The following is a 22,843-nucleotide window of genomic DNA, read 5'->3' as shown; positions in this document are numbered from 1 at the left end:
TGTTAAAATTTGAATCTTGCGATATTTCAGCGGCGATGTCATGTTCTACAAGGCGGACAGGTAGAATTAGGGTATATATGAATTAGCAAATGAGGGGGGGGGGGAGGCTAGTGCCCTCTTAACTATTTTAAACTGGGCCCCCAAATCTGTTAATTTGCCCCTGTTTGGTGCGCCTTTACTTTTTCGCAGCAGCAGACCAGACAAGCAAGAAGCCTGAGCGAACGCTCCCTAAACATCCTCGAAGTGGTCCTAAAATGCCCAGCAAAATTATTCAAATTCTCAGACCCGTACGATGGAATTGGCCCAGCCAGAGAAGCTCAACGTTGATTAACGCCGCCCCAATTATATTGATTAAAGCTGCCGGAGATTGGACTGAATTGTTTCAAAAATGCCTTGGCGCTTCAACAAGGAAGTGATCGCCTTCATTTATCTTGAGATCGCTGAAAGTAATTTTCCGATTTGAATATGCCAGTTAAATTTCTTGTAATTGTACTCCAAAGAATTTAAACCCCACCGGGGAGGCGCAGGTACGGTGTTCAACTACTGTTCCCAATGATGCGGGATCGAATCCCGGTCTCGGCAACCGCTTTTCGATTGAGGCGAAAGGCTAGGCGCCCGCGTGCTGTGTAATGTCAGTGCACGTCAGAGAGCCCCGGGTGGTCGAAATTTCCAGAGCCCTCCACTACGGGGTCTCTCATAGCCTGAGTCGCTTTGGGACGAAACCCCACAAACCAAACCAAACAAATAGTTTAAAATGAAAATGCGCGATACATGGCACATGCCTCCGAGTTTCGATGCCAGCTTCCCAAGAAGGTCATTAATATCTTCTCCAATCATTGCTCGCAAATAATCCAGTTCGCCCGCTGCATTTCCGAAACTTCTGGTAATGTTTTCTTTCCTTTCCTTTCCTTTCGTTTGTAGACGTATGGCTGCGCTCGGGTGAGTGACAATGAGTAATAGCTCCCTTATTATAAATCATCTACTCCACCTTGGGCGTTTCCCCTAAATATTTGACCAATGTTTTCTTTGTGTTTGTATTTCGATTGCGAATTCCACACTTTAAATTACACCCCTCTCATAGGTTTTCTATAGAAATCAAATAACATCATTCCTGTTGTCACGGCTGCTTTATGTCCAGAAGTAAAAAAAGAACACAATGTGCGCTGGCAGCTGTAAAACTAGGACTGATTATAAATAAACTGTAAAACCTGCGACATACACGAAAAGGTACACAAACAGCGCTCAACAATCACCAAGTGTCGTAAGACTGTAAACCTCCTTTACCAACTGTTTTTTTTTTCTTTCTTTTTTTTCATCTCAGTGGGTAGAACACACATGTTGAAACTTCAAGAAATGGGCGGCCTCGACGACTAAGGAAAATAAATGCGCAGTTGGCAATAGCTTTCGTTCACTAACTAAGGACGGCAAGTAGCGCTTCGCTTCGCATAACCTCGTCGACCACTGTCCTTCGCAGTCCGCTCCCCCTCCCCCCTCCCATCCTTTTTTTTTTCTTTTTTGTCGCTGTTGTATTCCCAGCACAGCGCGGTGCAGACACCGCCACGTTGCGTATGTGTACAGCTGGTTGCGCAGATTTAAATCGAGGACTGACTTGGCCTCTTGGGGAAAAGCGTTACGCCGTGAACGTCATGTACATTGATCGTCGTTTAGTGATTGAATCATTAGCCCTTTCGTCGAAGGGGCATTGCGGGCGTTTGCGACAGTTTCGGTAACACGAGAAATAGCACTACCTGATCTAAACCTCTGCCAAGCGCGGCAAGGACCTGTCCGCTAGCGGCGACTCAGTTAACGTCGCAGGTGTGTTTGACCGACGCATACCTTGTCGAATCACAGATTAGTGTACGACCAATTTGTGCGAAAGTGATTACGGCTTTCTTCAGAAGCCTCTAGAAAGACATGCCGGTGCCCACAACGTTTTCTTTCGAGTTAAGAACGATGAGAATATTTTGTTACTTGTCAACGCCAGTACAAAAAAGGTTCTTTGGACCTATACACACATTGGCTAGAAATGGGTCCAAGCTTTTAAAAAGCGCAATGCTATTGGAGGTCTAATGTCATCGCGATCCGAAATCAAAATGTTTGACATATCCTCACATAATTAACATGCTGATCAACAAAATAACGTTGTTCTATGCAGCTACTAAAGAACAAACATTTTAATTTTAAGAACATATATCTAGTCGTTCCTATATTTCAACTGAAACACGATAAACACGATTTAGGGATGCTGAAAATTGCCTTTCATTTATTTTATTTCATATTGCATCTCTTACATGGGCACTGTTGTAGTGTGTTTGTCTCTGACTATACGTATCATGGCAGGGTGGTAAGCTAAATAGATTGTTACTATAGCAGGTCTTGCGTATTAGAAACATTAGGGAATTATTAGTTATCATTATGAAATTTACTACTTCAGCGATCTTCCTTTATATACAGCTGTGGCAGGTAGTATACGAAGTTGTTGAAAAAGTGGTCTATCAGGATGAGTCGTGCATGAACCACTAATTATGCAGATAGCACGCATTTGAAGGCGTAGAAACAGGTGTAAACTTGACCGATACATACTTGCTAATTTTTCGAATTTTTGGTCAAACCGGAGTAAATTTGGAGGAAACCGTATTGATTTGTTGGGTCTATTTGATATCTGACCTTAGTAGACCAATATATTTCTCTACAGACACTGTAAGCAGATATTTGTTTTTGAGGGTTAATATTAGGTATTTTAATTAGCGTTACTTTTTCGTGAATGCAGTACTGAGTACGCAGAGTCCACAATATTGAGAGTGAGTTTATTCTTGATAGGCACCAGGAAATTTCTCAACGTTGTTGACTACTTATACAATTTAGTCACGTAGCGTACAGTATATTTATGCAAATTAAGTTCATAAAATGTATCCGGTTTTAATAAGGAGGGACACCTAAGTTCCGCCTTTAAAGGTATGACGGCGCAGAATAGTCTCCACCAGGCTGAGGCTGATAAAACTTTATTGTGAATAAGTGTGGAGGAATAGAGGAAAGTTAGCTAACCTGCCGCTGGCCGTGGAGACATTTGGCGACGCCGGCTCACTCGACGGCCTTGAGCTGAATGTCAGGGTCCTCGCTGGACCTTTAGGGACGGGGCAAGAGTTCTGAGGGAGGCATATGGGGCTTTGCACACTGTTGTGCCGGTGGGGTTATCACACAGTAGCCCACCGTCAACAGGGTTGTGCCAAGGAGCTGGTAACGCAGCGCTCGTCACCCGTTTCGTGAACGAGGGCTGTCAGCTTCCTGGGCGGTAGCGATGAATCCGAGTCGGCGTTGGTGAGATGAAGAAAAGGCTTTATACACTATTTACATGTATTTACACAACAAGATCGGCTCTGGGGCCGAAAGCTAACATAGCCATACGCGACTGTTCTCGCGCAGCGACGGCCGGGGAGATTCCGCCGCGTCCGCACTGTCAGGGGGCGAACTGCTCCCGATGGACGCTAGTGACGAACTCACACACTCGGAGTCTCGAACGGAAGCACTTGAGACTCCGTTGCTGAGAACCGTTGACGCTCAAAATGGTCCAATCCGACGGCAGCACTTTCGCAGGGCCAATGGGAGAGCTTGCTGCGCTCTCGCTTCAAATATGCCGCGGGGCGAGAAGGGGTTCACCGTCAGGGCCACGGCGCGCCGTGCTGTCTGGACGTTCAGCGCATGCTGAAACACGTCGCTTCTGTCCCTTTGGTACGGCTCGCCTCCAGTGCATTGGTGCTTTGCAGAGAAGTATCCAAAGTTTGTGAAGGAGGCGTTCGCCGAAGAAGTTTGGCGTCCGGCTGAATTTCTAGGCGGCTTTGGCCAGGCACAACAGCACCCCCGCCATCAGACAATGCGCCGGGAAGACGAGCTGCTCGAATGTGGCTCGGATGCCAGGCGCGCTCGTTCGCCAGGTTCCTCCAAGCTCACGTACAGTGTCCGGGCGCCAGGTAGCCTCACGTTCCACTCGCCAGGTCAGGATCTCTGCCGACAGCCTTGTTGCCGGGGCACGCCGATCAACTTCGCCCGGGTCGCTCCGATGCCCTTGCCTCTCGCCACTGGTAACGGTAGACTGTTCTGCGGCTTGCGAAACCGACCAACAACAGGCAACACCCAACACAAGCAAGTACCCTCGGTCACCCGTCAAACACCAGACAGAGGCAAAATTTCAAATTCAATTAGCTAAATTGTTGTCCCATTTTTGCTCCCACTACAACAAGAGACAAGTGTATAGGATGCAGTGTACAAGGTTCAAACAACAATTTTGCGCATTAATGGTATACAATTAAATAGCAAAAAAAGATTAATAATCAGTAATAGAAAAGAGTCTCCTTGAAATCACTTGGACCGTAGACCATGACTGAGGAAGCAAGGAGGTCCTTTAATTTTTCCCAGTCTGCCCGCGAACATAACAGTCCGTCGCGAAGCAAGAGAAGGTAAGCAACGCGGAGTCACTGCAGGAAGCGCGGCCTAGAAGGCCCGACTTAGAGCGTCTGCGTTCGCGTTCAACCTCCCCTTTTTATAGCGGACAACGAGATTGTGCTGCTGGAGTGTCATGCTCCACCTCAGCAAACGGCCGCTTTTAGACGACATGTTACTTAACCATGTTAGCGGGCAGTGATCCGTTTCCACAATAAACTTAGAACCGGAGACATAGCAGGCGAGCCTTTGAACGGCCCACACCAGGCAGGCGCACTCTTTTTCAGAGGTGCTGTACGCCTCTTCTCTACAACTGAGTTTGCGGCTCAAGAATAAAACTGGTCGTTCATGACCATTAGCATCTTCTTGGCATAGCACCGCTCCCATGCCGCGATCACTCGCGTCACACTGAATAATGAAGCCCTTGGAAAAGTCTGGCGCCGTTAGAACTGGCTTGTTGCTCAAGGCTTGTTTCAGCCTCTGAAACGCGTTCTCTTTCTCCGAGTCCCACATCACTCTGACGGGCTCAGATTTCCGGAGTGCGTCTGTTAGCGGGCTGGCAAGGTCAGAGTAGTCTCTCACATAGTGTTGGTAATAACCAGCTAAACCCAAAAAGGCCCTTATCTCAGTCTTAGTGGTTGGCCGGGGATAGTTCACAATAGCTGCTACCTTGATGTCTGAAGGTCTACGCAGGCCGCGCCCCACCACATGGCCAAGATAAGTCACTTCCGCACAACCTAGGGTGACATTTAGCCGGTTTCGCAGTAAGACCCGCCTCTTTCAACCTGCTCAACACGACTCGCAAGTGCTCCACATGTTCCTCCCAAGTATCTGAAAAGATGGCCACATCGTCGAGGTATGGTAACGCGAAATCGCCCAAGCCATGAAGCACTCGATCCATCAGACTGGAGAAACAATACGGCGCGTTTTTGAGTCCAAAACTCAACATAACTGGGCGGAACGTTCCGAATGGAGAAACAAATGCGGCGTAACGGCTAGCTTGTTCTGTAAGAGGTACTTGCCAATAGCCTCTGACTAGGTCTAGCGTAGAGATGTAATTTGCCTTCGACACTGTCTCCACCCTTTCTTCCAGGTTCGGTATTGGATATGTCTGATCTCGGGTTATCGCGTTCAAACGCCGATAATCGACGCATGGCCTCGGATCTTTTCCTGGAACCTGGACTAGTATTAGGGGCGATGTGTAGTCGCTCTCACTTGGTACTATAACCCCCAAGTCACGCATGCGCTGGATCTCTTCAGCCATGATTTTCTTTTGCACAGGTGAACATCGATACGGTTTACTACGAATCGGTTCCTGCGATGTCAGCTCGATGTCGTGCTCTACGACCGTTGTTTTTCCGGGACGGTTCGAAAAAACCTCTTGAAATTCTGAAACGATTCCCTTTAAATCTTCCTTTTGGGTGGCGCCTAGACGTGCGTCCAACATCAACTGATCCAACATTACCTCTAAACCACACGCTCTCATGTCGGCCGTCGTCAGGATTTCCTCCCCTTCCTCATCGGCCGCGTTCAAAGTCAAGTTTACAATTGCCTGACGCTGAATGTATGGTTTCATCAGGTTGCTGTGATAAATTTTGTTGGGCCGTCTTCCCAATTTCACTTCATAGTTAGTATCAGAAAGCTTCGATACAATCTTTGCTGGCCCTTCCCATTGAACTTCGAGCTTGTTTTTCAAAAGAACGTGTCGCATCGTTGCCCTGTTTGGGAACATCATTAGCCCCCTGAGACTCATTCTGCCTCTCCCTTACAGTTTCTTTTGTAAGAGACGAGTCTTTACGAAACTCACGACGCGTGAATGGCTTCCGTTCGTCGGACCTCCTCGGAAAGCCATCTTTCCTGTCAGTTTTCTCTACGCGCACTGCCTTGTTGTGCAAGCTTCGGCGGGCGTAATATTCTTCCGCTAACTCTGCTGCCTTGTTTAGCTTAACCTCCGTTAGCTTATCTAGCAACCAGAGCCTGACATCATCATCGATACAACGGTAGAATTGCTCTAATGCGATGCATTCCACGAGCTTATCGCGATCGTTGTAAACCTCTTCGCCCTTGAGCCACTCAACTAGGTCGGCCTTCAGACGGAACGCGAAGTCAACATGCGACTCCTTACCCTTATGAGCATATCGGAACCTCTGCCGGAAGGCTTCAGGCGACAATTTGTACTTCCGCAGTAGTGCCTCCTTGACATCACTGTAGCTTTCGAAAGCCTCTTTCGACAGGCACGTGATTACGTCAGATGCCTCCCCGGGAAGCAAAGCCAACAAATTCTGTGCCCAGAGGGATGGCTCGATGTCATTCCGTTCGCACACATGCTCAAATTTTACGAGGAATTTAGCCATATCCTCGCCAATAGCAAAAGGCGGTAGTTGATCACGGATTTTGGGACTGTTAGAAAGGACTGTCGCAGAAGCTAAGCTAGGTGCTGGCGAGCCTTTGTGAAGCTCCAACTCTATCCTTTTACGCTCCAGCTGTATATTCGCCTCACGCACCCGCAATTCTTTCTCGCGAAGTTCCTTCTCCTCCGCCTTCTCGCGACGTTCCTTCTCCTCCTCCTTTCTCTCTTGAATGTCATCCCAGGCCTCTGCGGCTTCATCAACCGTGACATCATTAGTCTGCAAGATCTCAAGGATTTCCTTTTTCCTTTTTGTTGAGCCTAAATCGATGCCCAACTCATCACAAATTTGGAGAAGTTCTTTGACCTTGTAACTCTCCATCTTTACACCGGCCTCTTGTTGTTTGCCTTTTTAGAATAGTGTACTATACGTTCGCTATCTCGCTCCTAGCAAGAGATGCGCAAGCCTTTCTCACACTGATTCCCTTCTCAGCATTCCCTGGTTTTCAAAACACTTCCTGTAGGCTTGAAACACGCAAGGTTAACACAATGCTACGCTCAGCCTTTCTCTAAGCTACCCTGTGTGTTAGAGAAGTCTGGCGTTTGAGGGAAACTTCAGGTACTCACCGCGCCGAGGTGCCTGACGCCGGTCGATCCCGCAGCTGCCATCCAATGTTGTGGCAGTGGATCCCGCAGCTGCCACCAATGTTGTGCCGGTGGGGTTATCACACAGTAGCCCACCGTCAACAGGGTTGTGCCAAGGAGCTGGTAACGCAGCGCTCGTCACCCGTTTCGTGAACGAGGGCTGTCAGCTTCCTGGGCGGTAGCGATGAATCCGAGTCGGCGTTGGTGAGATGAAGAAAAGGCTTTATACACTATTTACATGTATTTACACAACAAGATCGGCTCTGGGGCCGAAAGCTAACATAGCCATACGCGACTGTTCTCGCGCAGCGACGGCCGGGGAGATTCCGCCGCGTCCGCACTGTCAGGGGGCGAACTGCTCCCGATGGACGCTAGTGACGAACTCACACACTCGGAGTCTCGAACGGAAGCACTTGAGACTCCGTTGCTGAGAACCGTTGACGCTCAAAATGGTCCAATCCGACGGCAGCACTTTCGCAGGGCCAATGGGAGAGCTTGCTGCGCTCTCGCTTCAAATATGCCGCGGGGCGAGAAGGGGTTCACCGTCAGGGCCACGGCGCGCCGTGCTGTCTGGACGTTCAGCGCATGCTGAAACACGTCGCTTCTGTCCCTTTGGTACGGCTCGCCTCCAGTGCATTGGTGCTTTGCAGAGAAGTATCCAAAGTTTGTGAAGGAGGCGTTCGCCGAAGAAGTTTGGCGTCCGGCTGAATTTCTAGGCGGCTTTGGCCAGGCACAACAACACCCAGCTCCTATGATCGAAGTTGTCTTTCTCCCCGAAAAAGCGGCAGAAGGAATTCATATCCTTATTTATGATATTTGATATATAGTTTGGGTTGGGGAGGGTCCCCGTCTGTAGCTGTCTCCATATGGCTTGCTGCTGTCTGGTTAATGCTTTAACGGGGTGGGGGGAGTGTTCTTCCTATTGCTTTGTAATGTGCAGTGAGTTCGTGGTATGATACGACTGAGTCACCAAGTTCCGGTCCCTGATATTTCGACGCCGCTCGGCCGAAACTCCTCGAGCGTATTGATGGGCAGCAGGACTTGACGGATTCGCCGCATGAGCTGGCGCGCATATTAGTTTGATATGAGAGGACACTCTCTTATTCCGGTGAGTACTTGTGAGGCGGGATTGGAAACCCTACCTCTAGCAAAGTTACTGATCGCCTACTTGGAGTGCCTTACTATGGTAGTTGCATTAATAAAGACGATGACGGCCTCATCCGCGTTTATTAAGTCTCGCTTCATATTTATGATGGGGCAGTATGAACGTTCAACACCCTCGGGAAGGAACAGCAGTTTACATTAGGTAGCGAAGTACTGGAAGTAGTAGGCGAATATGTCTACTTAGGACAGGTAGTAACCGCAGATCCGGACCATGAAAAGGAAATAACAAGAAGAATAAGATTGGAATGGAGCGCATTTGGCAAGCACTCGCAGATTATGACTAGCAGCTTACCGGTATCGCTCAAGAGGAACATATACAACAGTTGCATCTTACCTGTACTCACCTATGGGGCTGAAACGTGGAGGCTAACCAAGAGAGTTCTACTTAAGTTGAGGACAACTCAGAGGGCTATGGAACGAAAAATGGTAGGGGTAACATTAAGAGATAGGAAGAGTGCATAGTGGGTCAGAGAAATAACTCAAGTTACCGACATTCTAGTGGAAATTAAGAAGACGAAATGGACATGGGCAGGACATGTAGTGCGAAGAGAGGATAACCGATGGTCTCTTAGGGTGACAAACTGGATTCCAAGAGAAGGAAAGCGTAGCAGGGTGCGGCAGAACGTTAGGTGGGCGGATGAAGTTAAGAAATTCGCAGGGGTCAAGTGGATGCAGCTAACACAGAACCGGGTTAAGTGGAGAAATATGGGAGAGGCTTTCGCCCTGCAGTGGGTACAGTCAGGCTGATGATGATGATGAGTATGAACGTATCTGCGTATCTTAGATGTAGCATGGCTGACTGGGCCTTCAAAACCACCGGAAGCTTGATTCTTATTCCACCTTCCCACGTGAAAGTGAGCAACCGCATTTTGCAACCCCTCCCAACCTTCTCATATCGAGTGGCCTCGCTAAATAGCACAAACCAAGCCAATGCTCGTTCAAGCCGGCTGTTAGCTATAGCACCGCCAGCGCCACGCCCGCCAGTTTTCGCTCAAAACACCGACTACAACGCCGACACCGACGCCGGATATTTAGAGTAATAGGCCCTCTGACGCTATCGCATTAGAAGTATGGGGAAGTGAGGTTCGAACCGCGGTCCTCTTGCCCCCCATCGAGTTCCTCTCACCGTCGCTGCAAGAAAGGTACTACAACTACTAATATCAGCGCAAAAATAATGGGTAAATTCGGTCCCCTAAAACACGGAGCATGTCACCGAAAATAAGGAACATATGCCCTCGGACAGCTTTGGTGTTTTGTTCAGTAATCTGCATTATTATTGACTGGAAAAATTAAGGCTGCGATTTGGGCGAGTTAGTTATGATTCATGGCGAAAACAGTGCCGGAAAGCGAGACGAACGAAGGAAGACAGAACACAAGAGCTCGTTTCGTCTCGTTTTCCCGCACTGTTTTCACTATGTATTGACTGGTAGTAAGTAAATAAAAATATTCATTAAACGGACGCTCTCTTATTTTTATTTTTTTTTAGTTGGTTTTTCAATAAAGGAAGGGGCTGTATCTTTCTCACAACTCGGTGGATACCTACAACTCAATTAACTTTACGTAATCGGAGGCATATATTTCCTTGGTTCTCATCCCTGATTGCTTTTATTCTCTGTTTTACTTCCGGGCTTTTAGTTTTGCGGATCACCTGTTCCCCAACAAGATCGCTTATCTTCCAGTATAATCGTTGTGTGACATTGGTTCTATGTGTCTTGGTTCATTTTACAGTTGGTTATATTAACCTTTAGTGACCTATTCGCCTGTACGTCAGCAATTTCTTCGAAAAACCAGACATTCTAGCACTACAAAATTTCTGTGGAGAGAGGGCCGAAGAGGAAGTGCGAGAAGCGGTCGCTAAAGCTCTTGGAGAGCGCAACACGAATCAGTGACGACGAAATCATCCGTAGAAGAAGGCGAAAGGAAAGCGTGGAAAGGGTGGAAAGGGTGCAATACGCAACAAGCAAGTGCTGGATGCCCCTCTAAGCGCGAGGGACACCTCTGAAAAAAAGGTGTGATGAGATCACGAGGATAATATAGATGAATGCATGAAGGCAGAGCGAAGGTTGCTTATCACTCATAGCCGTGATGTTATGATTGTCGCAATAGAGCTTCCTGTTAAACGACGCCCCGGCTTCTCTGAGCTGAAAAACAGCCAACCTTCATCAGGAGTTTTGTTCTGATAAATTATTTATTATAATGGCATTCGCATTGAGTAGAGGTAAAGCTGAGCCAGCTCGGAAGGCAAATATTGCGAGCTATTGCGACATTTAAATGTCGGGTTTGGTTGGTCATTTCTGGTTATGGCCAAGGACAGCAAGAAAGAGACTGCGTGCATATATATTGGATATCAGCGCAGAGCTCTTCATTCAAGCTCGTTCTTGAAGCCCTTGTCTTTCGCTTTCGTTGCTTACACGTGGAGTTTAAGCCCGTCCGAAATGAAGGCAATGATTATCTGTGCACTCCTCCTGGCCGGAGCCTGCCTCGTCAAGGGTGCCCATGAACTGTGCGGTAAGTGAATTTCAATGATTTCGCAGATTTTCGAAGATATCGGGACGGGTCTTAGGTTTTAGCCGAACGTTTCGTGTTTACCAAAACAATTCGCAACCCGATTCGGGCGTTAAAGTGCATACACGTGCATTTTGAAGCTTTTCATGTGTGCTGACCAATGAGGCCAGCCATGCAGCCAATACATCCGTCTGCTTGTCCCCTTAACTGTTTTCTATATGTGGATATCCCTCTAAGTGATCCTTATCTTCGTCATCTAACACGTGCACTCGGAAACATTGAGTTGAATCCACTGAACTGGACACAATGCACACGACGCACAAGACGCAAAGCTGTCAGCCAGGAAATTTGTCGGAACAATGTATCAAGCTCACTGTTTATTGAGTGAATCTTTGTTATAGTTACAATGAAAGAACAGCGTATTTTGCACAAAAGAAAGCTAAAGACGACCGAGCCAAAAAAATAACCTTCAGTAGCATAGTCTTAAAAAGACGCTGAAAGTTCATAATGTCAAAAATGTAAACATAAAACGGCTAGAAATTAAGTGAAACTAGCCTATAGTGTTTACGGAGATACAGCCCCTAAGTCAACTACATACTGCGAAAGACACGACAGGCTACAAGATACAGGTAGGTAGATAGGAAGGAGGAAGGAAGGAAGGGATGTTAATAAGAAAGACCTCCGGTTGGCTGCCCTACACTGGGGAAAATGGAATAAAGATGAATAAAGAGGGGAAGAGAAAATGGACATGGAGCAAAGTCACAGTTTTTCATTCAAGCAGGTGGCTGTTAAATAACTAAACAATGCCGTCTGCGCCTTGAAGGTAGTCGAGCGAGGATGGAAGTGGTCCAGCACACAACGCAACTCATATTTTCCATTCAGAAAGGCAGAAATCCACACAGGAGATATTCGACTGTCTCTTCCCAGCCACAATTTTCACAGGCAGGGCTGTCGGCCGTTGCCATCCGGAAATCATATTTGTTCGTGAAAGCAACGTCAAGCCATAAACGGCACAGTAATGTTTCTTCTCGCATCGCTATCTTATGGGGAAGGTGAAGGCGAATGATTGTGGAAGACAAGAATACGTGACCAAGTCATGTGGCTAGATACCTGCAGGTGCAACTATCTAAGTGCAGACCCAATTAAGTGCAGTTGGCGCAGTCGACGCGGATGCGATAGTGGCGCTTTTCAAGTGCATGTTCAATGGGCTTGATTTCACCAACGAAACACCTGATAAAGGGATGACAAGGTACCTACAAATACAGGAGACCCCCATGCATACATGAGGGTGGTATCATACCAAAAACTAAAAAAGCCTCATGAGATTCGATTCCAGCCAGTCCAAGCTTGTTAAAAGGAGCGTTTCCCACTTGTGCATGTTGCAGAGGATTAAGAGTCCTGCGATCACAAAATGGCAGAAAGCACCGGCATGCAAGTAACCCGGCTGAAAGCCAGTGGTTTTGCTGATAGTCTCATTTCGTCTGTAGCAGAAAAGCTGCTAAAAACCATGACAGGGAAAACACCGGAGCAGAGGGAAGAGAGCATCAGAGAGCTGTGTGTTATATATCCATAAAATGTCATTTGGATTGAAGGAGGTCTCAAACAAACATAATTTGAAGGTAATATTGATGGTGCTAAAAAAGTTGATAAGCCTCTGTAACACAGTAAACGAGTACAACAAGCGTGGCAGGAGGAAAGAATGTGAAACTCCTCATCGAAAGATTCATACCTTATCAGAAAGAAGTCATTTAAAGGTTCCCGATTTCGCGCGAAAAAAAATACATAGGACAAACGGGGAGATATGTTAACAAAAGGCTCTTGGGACATCATAATGACTGTGGGGAAATGAGCCACCTGGCGAATCTTGCGCAACATTGCGCTGCAAAGCAGGCTGCAAACCATTATTTCACCTGACCTAAATTATAGTCAAACAAAAAGAAAGAATTTAAAGGAAAATAGCAGACGCCTTTTTAAATGAGTCAGCAGAAAAACATACATGTGTTAGTATATCATCTGTGACTCTCACAAAGGAGGAGCTAGATATGATAGCGGTGCAGATGCGGAATTGTGGTCGACGAGCTAACGTGCGAGATCCCGCGCATGAATGATGCTGTATTTGCGATTTCACAAGAGTGCTATATGTATATAGGTACGTATTTTGTTGATAAGAATAAACAGTTCGGAGTTTGCGCTTGTGTCGTGTGTTGTCCTTCACCTGTCCCCGTTCTAGTAAGTAGGGTATAAATCCTCATTATTATCACAGTCCAGTAATCAGTGCCCTTAGGCGGCGGTTGCGAAACTCCTCCGTGTTCCACGCTGAAAGTGTAATCTCCAGGACCAGAGAGCGAAGAGCACATGCTAGTCCACCCTCGATATGGGGATTTTGACCTGAGCTCCGTCGCTGCAGGCAGTATGGGCAGCCTCTTCCGTCTAGCTGTTTTCTATGATACTACAGTGTCCAACTAATATTGTGAGCTCTCGGTACTGCGGCGTGGTATAGCTGGCCAGACTGCAAGCAAATCAGCAAACCAAAAGGGGTTGAAAGTATTTTTTTTTTCTGAAAAAGGGCTGATTTGCGTCGCTTGGCTGTCAATATTTTTATCCCAAAATGGCCTTGTCTTTCAAGGAGGAATAACCTTTAAAAAAAAAAAAAACACTTTTCTAGATTCGTAGCAGTCGACGTACACCAAGCCAGCCATAAATCGGCTTGCTACTCTATTACTACATCGTATAAAACCGTATGCACTAGTGTAAAATGTTTCATAAACATACTCAAAGCGACTTTATGGTTGTCTTCGCTTCTGTAATTATTAAAATCAATATATCCGGTTGGAAGATAATCACCATCCGCGCCTTTCAAGCATTCAAACTGCAAGTATGTGCATTAACATGAACGATATTATTGTAATAAAACTTCACAGGCAACGTCATTTGAACTGTTCGTTGGAAGCGTTCTTGGACCTTTGGCCGGCATATTAAAGTAGTTTAAGATGTATTAGTCGCACCTACGGGTTATTTCCTAAAGATGCTTGTTGCTCCGTAACATCCGCAGACCAAAAGCGGCATTTCACATATTTTCTAGCTTATTGCCATCTGGAATTCTTAATTTAGAGCTAAAGAGACCATAAAACATCCAAGAGGTCCCCCTCTGTGTCATTCTAGCGGGGTGAATTAGTGTGATAAAGATTTGTGTAGTTTTACGAATGCAGGGAAACTGAGCTCCCATTAGGCTTTCAATGGGTAAATTTTATTTCTTATCTATAGGGAGCCCAAGCTCAAGTTTCGCCGCGCGACGGCAGCGCCGCGTTCCTGGCGTGGTGGCGAAATGTGAAACGATGGGGCTTCGCCGGAGCAGACGCTCCGCTAGCTTCCTTTGCACGCGCTTCGATCGCGTTGCGCCTGGTGGTTATTTGGCGATACAAAACACTTCCGCTGATGTGAAACGGATGTACTAAGTAGCATTGTGTCATGGGAAGCCACAATAGTAGGCGAAGCACCAAAAGACGAGGCTCACGTGTGAAACTTCGCAGTTTTCTTTGGAAGCGTGTCCGCGAGACCTGTTTTCCAACCGCATGACAGCGTTCTGGAAAGTCTCGCGTTCTTTGTGGAAACGAAAAGAGCAAATTTCCCCTTTCTTTGTAAACTCAGAAATGTTGACAGTTGACAAAGGCGGCTTGGAGAGGCATCAAAAAAGTACAGTGGTTTAACACCATGCATAAAAAGTGAAGAGGATGGAAGATTATCCTGCTCTTCGCTCCCCGCGTGTCTAGTTTCAGCGATTTTCTGTGCTCTCTCCCTGCTTTGTGGGTGCTCTGAAAGCAACCAAATCAACTGATGCGACGTCCGCGATCGAGACTGATGTGTGAATGTGCTCTAAGAGTCCACAGCTGCCTTTTCATTTTTAGATTGACCAAGAAAATATCTAGGAACGAGGCCTTTTTTTTTTCGGGGGTGGGGATGGTGTTGGAAAACATGCCTTGCTGAGACGCTTTTACAGATTTTCACAAATTGGCCAATAAGTGAACCAACATTATTATTATTATTATTATTATTATTATTATTATTATTATTATTATTATTATTATTATTATTATTATTATTATTATTATTATTATTATTATTATTATTATTATTATTATTATTATTATTATTATTATTATTATTATTAGCGAAGATATGTCGGAAGTGCAGTACAAAAGTGATCCTAGCTATGGCTCGACTGACACTACTCGCACGGAGCACCCCATTCGCGTCACAGGGTTCGTGAGTGCAAACCAAATATTATAAATGAAGCACAACCATTTAATAAGAACCGAAATAAAACACTATGTAGTACAACCTTGGATTTCACCTGCCTCCCTAGCCAGCGAGCCGGTTATGTCGCGTGCAGCGCACGGAGCACGCATGTGCTTATGAGATTGCTAGCGTTCTTGTCTTTGAAGAAACACCTTCTTCGGACTACATACTTATTCTTCTACTGCAAGATTTCCTTTGGTAACGTCGTAATAATAAAATAAGAAATCCGTATATAGATAGCATGCAACAGGCCAAAACGATGGTCAACGAGCGGGCCACTTTATTTCACAGTACTGATGATACTTAAGCAGTTTTTAAACATATTATATACGACAATATAATTACATAGCGGTCTTACCTCGAGATGCACTTCCTACGTTTTTTGCTAACGTAGGACGCAATCACAATCAATATTTACTCATCCCCGTCTGTTGTCTGCTCTACAGTGCAGAAGTGAATAAAAAGTTTCCCGCCCATAATTAAGTATCCTTCATGAAAATACGCGTCAGGTTGCCCAATAAAACAGGAATGCAGGTGGCATGTCGCGGTGCGCCTGCGGGGGCGCGTCAAGGCGCGTGCTCATGCGAGAGAAAGCGCACGGCGCACGCCGTGAAGGCAGCGATCGAGCTGAGCCGGCGGCGTCCAGTGCGTGCTTTTCTGTCCGCGCGACGAAAGCAGCGCGAGACGTCTGCACGCGCGCGGAAGTGAGCGAGCGAAAGGAGAGAACTTGCACGGGATGCCTAGGTGGTGCCGCCGCTTTTATCCCCAGTTTCTATTTTTCTGTCAGAGATGGCGCTCCCTGTCAGGAGCAGCAGCGCCGCTCGACGGTGCTTTAGAAGCCTATAGAGGTGCTATATTCTAGGGGAACTTTATATCACCTTTTAACCGCAGAAAACGAAAAGAAGATAGCTTTTATACACTACCGCCTGCGATGAGTATTCGATGAGCCCTGAAGCTTCAAAGATGAAGGACAAATAGCGTCGCTACTCACTATTATTGTTGCATTTTTACCGCACAGGGGGAAATTCCTTTCAGTAATCTCCTAATCTCCCAGGAATGCTTGTTGTGTGGTATAATTTATACAATAACTAGGCACAATTGAATATATTTGTTCCTAATTCCTGACGTATGCATCAGCACAATTACGACAGTGGGTGGACACACGTGCCGTTTTAGGTCTCTTTGTTGCCTTAGCAGTAAGAAATTCGTGAGGCGTAGCCACAGAACTTGAGTGCCGCAGGATGGTACTACCTGACTGTATGGCTCAAATTTAGCTATTTGATTCAGGAAGGAGAATCAGTATGTCTCACGCGGCTAAAAGTGATGTGTTTTTACACAGCACCCTCTGGGTTTAACTGACCAGTCCTTTCGATCGGGTTTACATACTACGACCCGCCACATGTCCAATACATTAATACAGCCTGGTTGTAGACCACTTGGTAGGACGTCGTAGGAAACAAAACCGCAGAAATGACAGGATACAGTAACTCTGACTCTCCTGTCGCTGGTGCGGTTATTTTCCTTACGATGCCTGGTACAATTGTGCCTTAGGTTGAGAAGATTGGACAAATATTGCGGTTTGAACATTCGTTAACATAAACCGGTTGAAAAGGCCATTTTTTTTTAAATATACCTGGCATCTTTTGCATAAATAGCTTAGCTGTTCTAATTTTTAGTTGTTTAGCAAATGTCTAGATTTAGGACTAGCTCTTCATCTTATACAACTTCAGGAATGCTCGCGTATGGGGGAATCAAAAAATAAGTACGTCATCTGGATGCTACATAGGGGAGAAGTGTGACGTTTTTGTGCTGTGGAGGGAGAAAACCAAATTGAGTGTTTTATTGCTTCCTTTGAAGCTTTACATTCGCTTTTCTTCCCACTAGGAGAGCCCTTACGTAAACACGCAACTTGCAGCAGTCACAAAGAAAAAAACTTCACAGGCATGCCAGCAGGGTCGACTCAGTTAGGCTGTTTGGTGTTCCTAAAGGCTTTCAGTGCAAACAGAAAAGAAATTCAAAACGTTCAAGGCAAGAAATGCATGAGAAGTCTTGCGAAGCTTACCGCCTCACTCAGCCTGTCTGACATGAAGAACTATTCGTACAACGTATTCTGACAAACGAGTTAGCTTCGTTTAGTCTGCCCATCAGTTAAGCTCAAAGCCTCGTTCTTCCACACGCGCTGACAACAGAACAAAATCGCATTTGCACTGAGCATGGATAAGCTAGGAAGTAGAAACTATGACACTAAAACAGGAAAATGTTGCGATCAAAGCAAAACCGAGAAAATTTCGCGCAGCCAGTTTACACACAAAGTCCGACAAAAGGACAGCGAAAATTGTAGTTGACATTGGAACAAAATGCGGTTGAATTGGAATAGGCTCCTGATGATTCTGTAGATCCCTTTGAAACTAACTTCACGTGCTTGACGTCTTGATTCGATAAAGGTATTTTCTGTTCGTGCAAGCACAATATCGGTTGGCCTCTCTGGGTCGGAAAATGTGTGATATTTTAAAGTTGTGAATTTTACTAAGTTGTATTGTAATAATATTCGTGTGATCTTTTCATAATAAATTAGCATAATACAAGGGAGATTGCGATAAGAAGGAATATTAAAAAAAGACACATTCTCCTGCCTTTGCATTTGCATTTCTGGGACACACAGAATTCTTAGAGAACCTGTATTGCTTGTTTTAGACCCCTTGTGCCCACGAGACATGCTTTCTTTGTGCGCGACTGCGGAGCGGCTGGTGTAGTATTTCTGGCGGCTTGAAGGTTAAGCATTGCCAGGCCTTGACGCACCAAATTTTCTCGAGTATTTCAAAGAAAAGAAACAACAATTCAACGTTCTCGCTCTCACTCTACCTTTTGTGAGCCCCATGCGCACTCAGAGCTTTTCTCTCGGCCTTTATACAGATGTACTCGCTAGCTTTGCAGCCATAGGGTACTTTACGCGAGGCCACATTTTGTGAATTGATTCCGTCCTTGAACACAAACCCGCAAGATATACGTCCCAGCAATATATAAAATGCATCTTGTAGGATACCTCAATCTGAGAGCAATGCAGTTATTATGTAATACAATGTAATCATGTCAAAAATGTAACCTCCAATGTTTTTCCTTCTTTTCAGCCCTGAACAACGACCAAATCACGGCAGTGGCGAAGTGCATGGGAGAAAAAGTTGACGCCAAGGTACTTTGCTGTTCATTGACCTCAGCCCACTGTGGACGCCCACTGTGGACGCAGAACGCAAAAAAACGCTTCCGAAGACCTAGACTATATTTTTTTTTTTATGATTAGCAGAATCCAAAACAAAATACTACCAAGTTCGGAATACCTGCCACCGCGAATGTGTCAACCAGAAACTGAAGTGCAAGGTTCATGAAGACGAAAGTAGAAATGAAATATAGTTGATACTGACACACAATGTGGCACCATCCAAGATGTGGAGCTGCTTGCCAGTAGGATGTAATGAACACCGTATGGTAAAGCTTCAAATTAGCTTACACTCGAGGAAACCGAGAAAACTGACACAGAAAAAAATCAATAACGCACTAGCGGTACAAGTAAATCGAGAAGACGTCGAGGCTTTGTTGCACAGTGGACATTTTAGTGTTTGGATTGTTAATATTCTCACAAGTGTCATTATGCAGGCATAGAATGTAATGTAGCTAGAGACTATATTGGCAAGCCTCCGTTAGGAGGCTCTAGACCTCGAAAAAAATTGTGAATGCATAAAAGCCGCCGACACATATGCAAGCGAAATAGCCCTTTCAGACCTTCCAGGCCTTAATATACCCAGCAGGCTGTGTTGGCTCAGTAATCAAGGCGGTCGAATGCTGATCGCGAGGGCATTGGTTAGATTTCCCGATTCCCCCCCCCCCCCTTTCCCCCGGCGGCCGCTTTTCTGTGGAAGCGAAACACAGGGGCCCCCGCACTGCTTTAACGCCTAAAGCTCTCCACTACGGCGTACCTCATAGCCGACATCATTTTTGGACATTGCACGTCGGAACCCACATCAAACTAGACCAATAAGCAGCCTTAAGTTATAACAGATACCACTACGTATATTATAAAGAGCCTGAATATGCTGAACATATAGGAAGCGTAAACTAGAGGGATCAACAAAATTAAAGCGAATTTGAAAATTAACTTCGTGAACTGAGTGAAACCGTGGCACTGACATTGTCGATATATTTAAGGTGTGCAAAATGGCAGAGCTTCAAGCTATAGTCTTGTTAGTATTTTGTCTTTTGCAGCGCCATACGATACGATGAGATAGAGAGAGAAGCCACGTGGCTTTGTTTGGTTTATAAGACTACATCTCAAAGCTACTGATGCTACCACGGGAGCCTGAGTGGAGGGACGTACAAAATTCGACCAAATCCATGTTATTTTTTCAAGGCAAATGACCTTGCACAGTAGGCGCCTGCTTTCCTTGCTTTTCGCCCCCATTCAGAGGCAGTCACTGAAGCCGGGATCGAACTCGCGCTCTTGTGCTCAGCGTTCAAGCACCCTGACCTCTGGGCACTAGCTACGGTGGAAGAAGCGACATGACAGCAGTATACCTAAACAACGTCTCTATGATATTTGCCTGGCGACATTGAAACTGAGCTTAAGCTGTTGTTCGATTTCCAAAACTCGGTTTACGTCGGTCACGGATATGGGACAGGCATTTGTGATGCAGTATGCGTGGTTAAGTTTATGTTGCTGTTTTTCCTCGCAGCTCGCAGGGAGGGCCAGAGATGTCATCACCAAACTAGGGGGCGACGTGGCCCAGATTGTGAGGAAGCAGTGCGATGCCGACGTCGACTTTGTGAGTGCACTGTTTTGACACTCTTAGGAGGTGGCTTCACCAGAGTAATTTTATGCTGAATTCTTGGCAGAATGTGACGTTCTTTTAAAGAAGACCAAGTGTTAGACATCGTTTACTGTCATATAAAAGGCTACTGTCTCTAATAGCTGCTCGCAGGAATTTGGCGTTGGGTGCTTAGTCTACGTTACATGTAATTCAATCATGTCATTCGTTTCTAAGTGTATTGCCGCATAATATTAAAGTGTTCAAGCCCCAAGTTTTAACCCCGCCTATTTGATTACACCTGCTTAGCACGGTGGCTGGATTCTAATTAGCCGAAAGGCAATATAAATTTTTTATATAAAGTGAAGCCGTTCATAGCGAGACTGCATTGTACGAAACCCTTTTAAATGTAATGCAGCTTAGAACCCTTTAAGCTTAATGCTGAGTGAGGCCTTCTACACAGAAAAAAATCCGTAAACAGATCTGGCAATAATGGACGTCGATGTCAATTACATTTGCTGACAAAAATATGCGAGAGTTCTGAAAAATAATTTACCATTATGCATAACAAATTTTAGGGGGCGAATTCATTCACCAGTAACAAGGAACTGTCACCCTCTATCTTGCTCGCGAAACGGCACGAATTAGAACGTGTCCTTCAAAAATAAACGCTGTGTTTTCTTCTTGACATCAAAACACTAAGAAAACATTGTGGAACAAATTCAGCCGACAAGCATCACAAGAATAATTTTTTTTTTTTCTTTCTCAGGGCGCGGTGCTGAGTGCAGCTCTGCCCGTGAGTACAATTTTGATTCATCTCTTTTTCTTACAGCGTACTTCCCCGGATTAGCCGTGCTACATTTATCGCTACCCGTGTCATTGCCCTTTTTGTTTCGTGAGTAGAAATAAAAGAAAAAAAAGCGGAAAATGTGATAAATTTGTTCCAATACGGCGCACGTCACCTTCAATTCCAGGACGAATGGCAGATCGGTTAAAAACCTAATCATAGTGCATGCACACAACTAATGCTAAAATTCGAGTATTTCTTTCAATAAAACGCCTGTGATTTCTTATCATTAGACATTGTTACTGAGCATCTTGGATACTGCGAAAATTTCTTCACTCGCGAAATGCGACTGGGACGTGACCACTCGCAGGTAGCATGCAATAATGCGGCGCCGTGATGCTTAGGCGTTTAAAAACATAATGGCGCAATTTGCCCACAACGCCTAATATATGCTTTGGAATCAAGAGATGGTCAAATAATATTCCTGACTTTCCTTTCAGGACGAACAGGCGGAAGCTGTTAGGGCAGCCTACAGGGAATGCAAGGCTCTCCAGAGTTGAAGTGATTGCAGAAGACGATCGGCGTGTGCAACTAATTAGTACCGAAACTATGTGATCAAATAAAAGTGGTCAAAGCAGCAGTCCAGGAGTGCGCTGAGAATATATATTTAACCCTTTCCAACTGCCTCTTACGGCTAGCAGCAAGAACACAGGTCGCTTAGGGCTCGCGCCCAGAACACACACACACACAAATGAGCAGCACCTGCAAATTCGGCCATGCCATGTGGTCGCGTAAATGCACACAGACAAATGATGCAAATGATACCCGGCCATGCCACCTGCAATTTCAACCTGCCGGTGGGTGTCGTCATGAGTTTTGTGTAATGGGCACTGGCCTAAGAACAGTGCGTCTTACTCGGTATCGAAGGTGCCGGTACGTTTGTTTCCCATATTAAATGTTTTGTCCCAACGCCACCGGATTTTGGGCTACTGTTTCAATAAAGCGAAGTAGCCGACATTTATGGCTACCGTTATAAGCGAAGGCAACTAGTGGACGAATAGCGAGACGCGAACCACGCCATAGCGGGTATTCAAGCCTGCCTGTTGGAGCCCTCATCCTTCAAAGAAATCAAAGTGACGCCGCAAGTCCCTTGAGCACCTCCGCAATCAAAGAGAAGAATGCGCCGAGGAACAGGTGTCCCTGCTACGCTGTATGTCGGAGGCGCTATCGAGGGCCACATAGACGTTAACCCGCCGCCTCGCCGCCAACACTGTCCCAAGCCCGTTATTAAGAGGCAAGTTATCCCACAACGACCAAGGCGAAACGATGTGCTGTAGCTGCCGAAGCCTAATGGCCGCTACTCATTCATATCCGAATTCGCTGTATATTATGACTTTTCAAAGAAGGGCATTGGCAGAATATCCCACTGCCATCCACCCGGTAATCTACATCGATTGGGTCCTTCCAGTGTACCTGAAAAGCACGGCTATCGCTATGAGCTGGGCGAACTTCGGAGATTTTTCGATGCGTCCTCACAAACCATTCAAGCTTTACGGCACTCGAGACCGGACATAATTTTAATAGGCAACGCGAAGAGACAAGGGTGAAGACTGGCTATTACCTGTTTTTATTATACATTCTCACCAGCAGGCCCTATCCAAGATCCTACTTACCACCAGATAAACCGTCACCCGCCTCAGTCGCCAGGTCTGCGATGGGGCCAGATGCCCGCACAAATGCCTGGAGCAGAGGTTCCTAACTGGGTTCCGCGGACTACTTTCAGCGGTTCCGCTCGCTCCCACTGAAATCACCAGTGATGTTAAGTTCGTGTTCGGCAGGTAAGAGGCAGTGAGGAAACAGTAGACG

At 46.0% G+C, this 22,843-nt stretch overlaps 2 protein-coding genes across 2 annotated transcripts; one reads left to right on the top strand and one right to left on the bottom strand.

The window, feature by feature from the left end:
• Positions 1 to 5,187: 5,187 nt before the first annotated feature.
• LOC146200346 (uncharacterized) lies at positions 5,188 to 7,166 on the bottom strand. Its single transcript, XM_084595506.1, has one exon. The coding sequence runs from the start codon at positions 7,164 to 7,166 to the stop codon at positions 6,072 to 6,074; it is 1,095 nt and encodes a 364-aa protein (XP_084451632.1). The 3' UTR covers positions 5,188 to 6,071.
• A 3,797-nt stretch (positions 7,167 to 10,963) lies between these two features.
• LOC146200345 (uncharacterized) lies at positions 10,964 to 21,620 on the top strand. The gene is made up of 5 exons (XM_084592923.1): positions 10,964 to 11,101; positions 18,523 to 18,584; positions 20,119 to 20,208; positions 20,960 to 20,986; positions 21,478 to 21,620. The coding sequence occupies exons 1-5, from the start codon at positions 11,029 to 11,031 to the stop codon at positions 21,535 to 21,537; spliced, it is 312 nt and encodes a 103-aa protein (XP_084449049.1). The 5' UTR covers positions 10,964 to 11,028; the 3' UTR covers positions 21,538 to 21,620.
• Positions 21,621 to 22,843: the final 1,223 nt, after the last annotated feature.

This window comes from Amblyomma maculatum, chromosome 2, assembly GCF_055883805.1.
Source record: "Amblyomma maculatum isolate TAMU_Amacu chromosome 2, ASM5588380v1, whole genome shotgun sequence".
In the NCBI taxonomy this organism is placed as follows: Eukaryota; Metazoa; Arthropoda; class Arachnida; order Ixodida; family Ixodidae; genus Amblyomma; species Amblyomma maculatum.
Note: the sequence above shows the minus strand (reverse complement) of the source record. Positions and strands in the feature narration are given on the sequence as shown.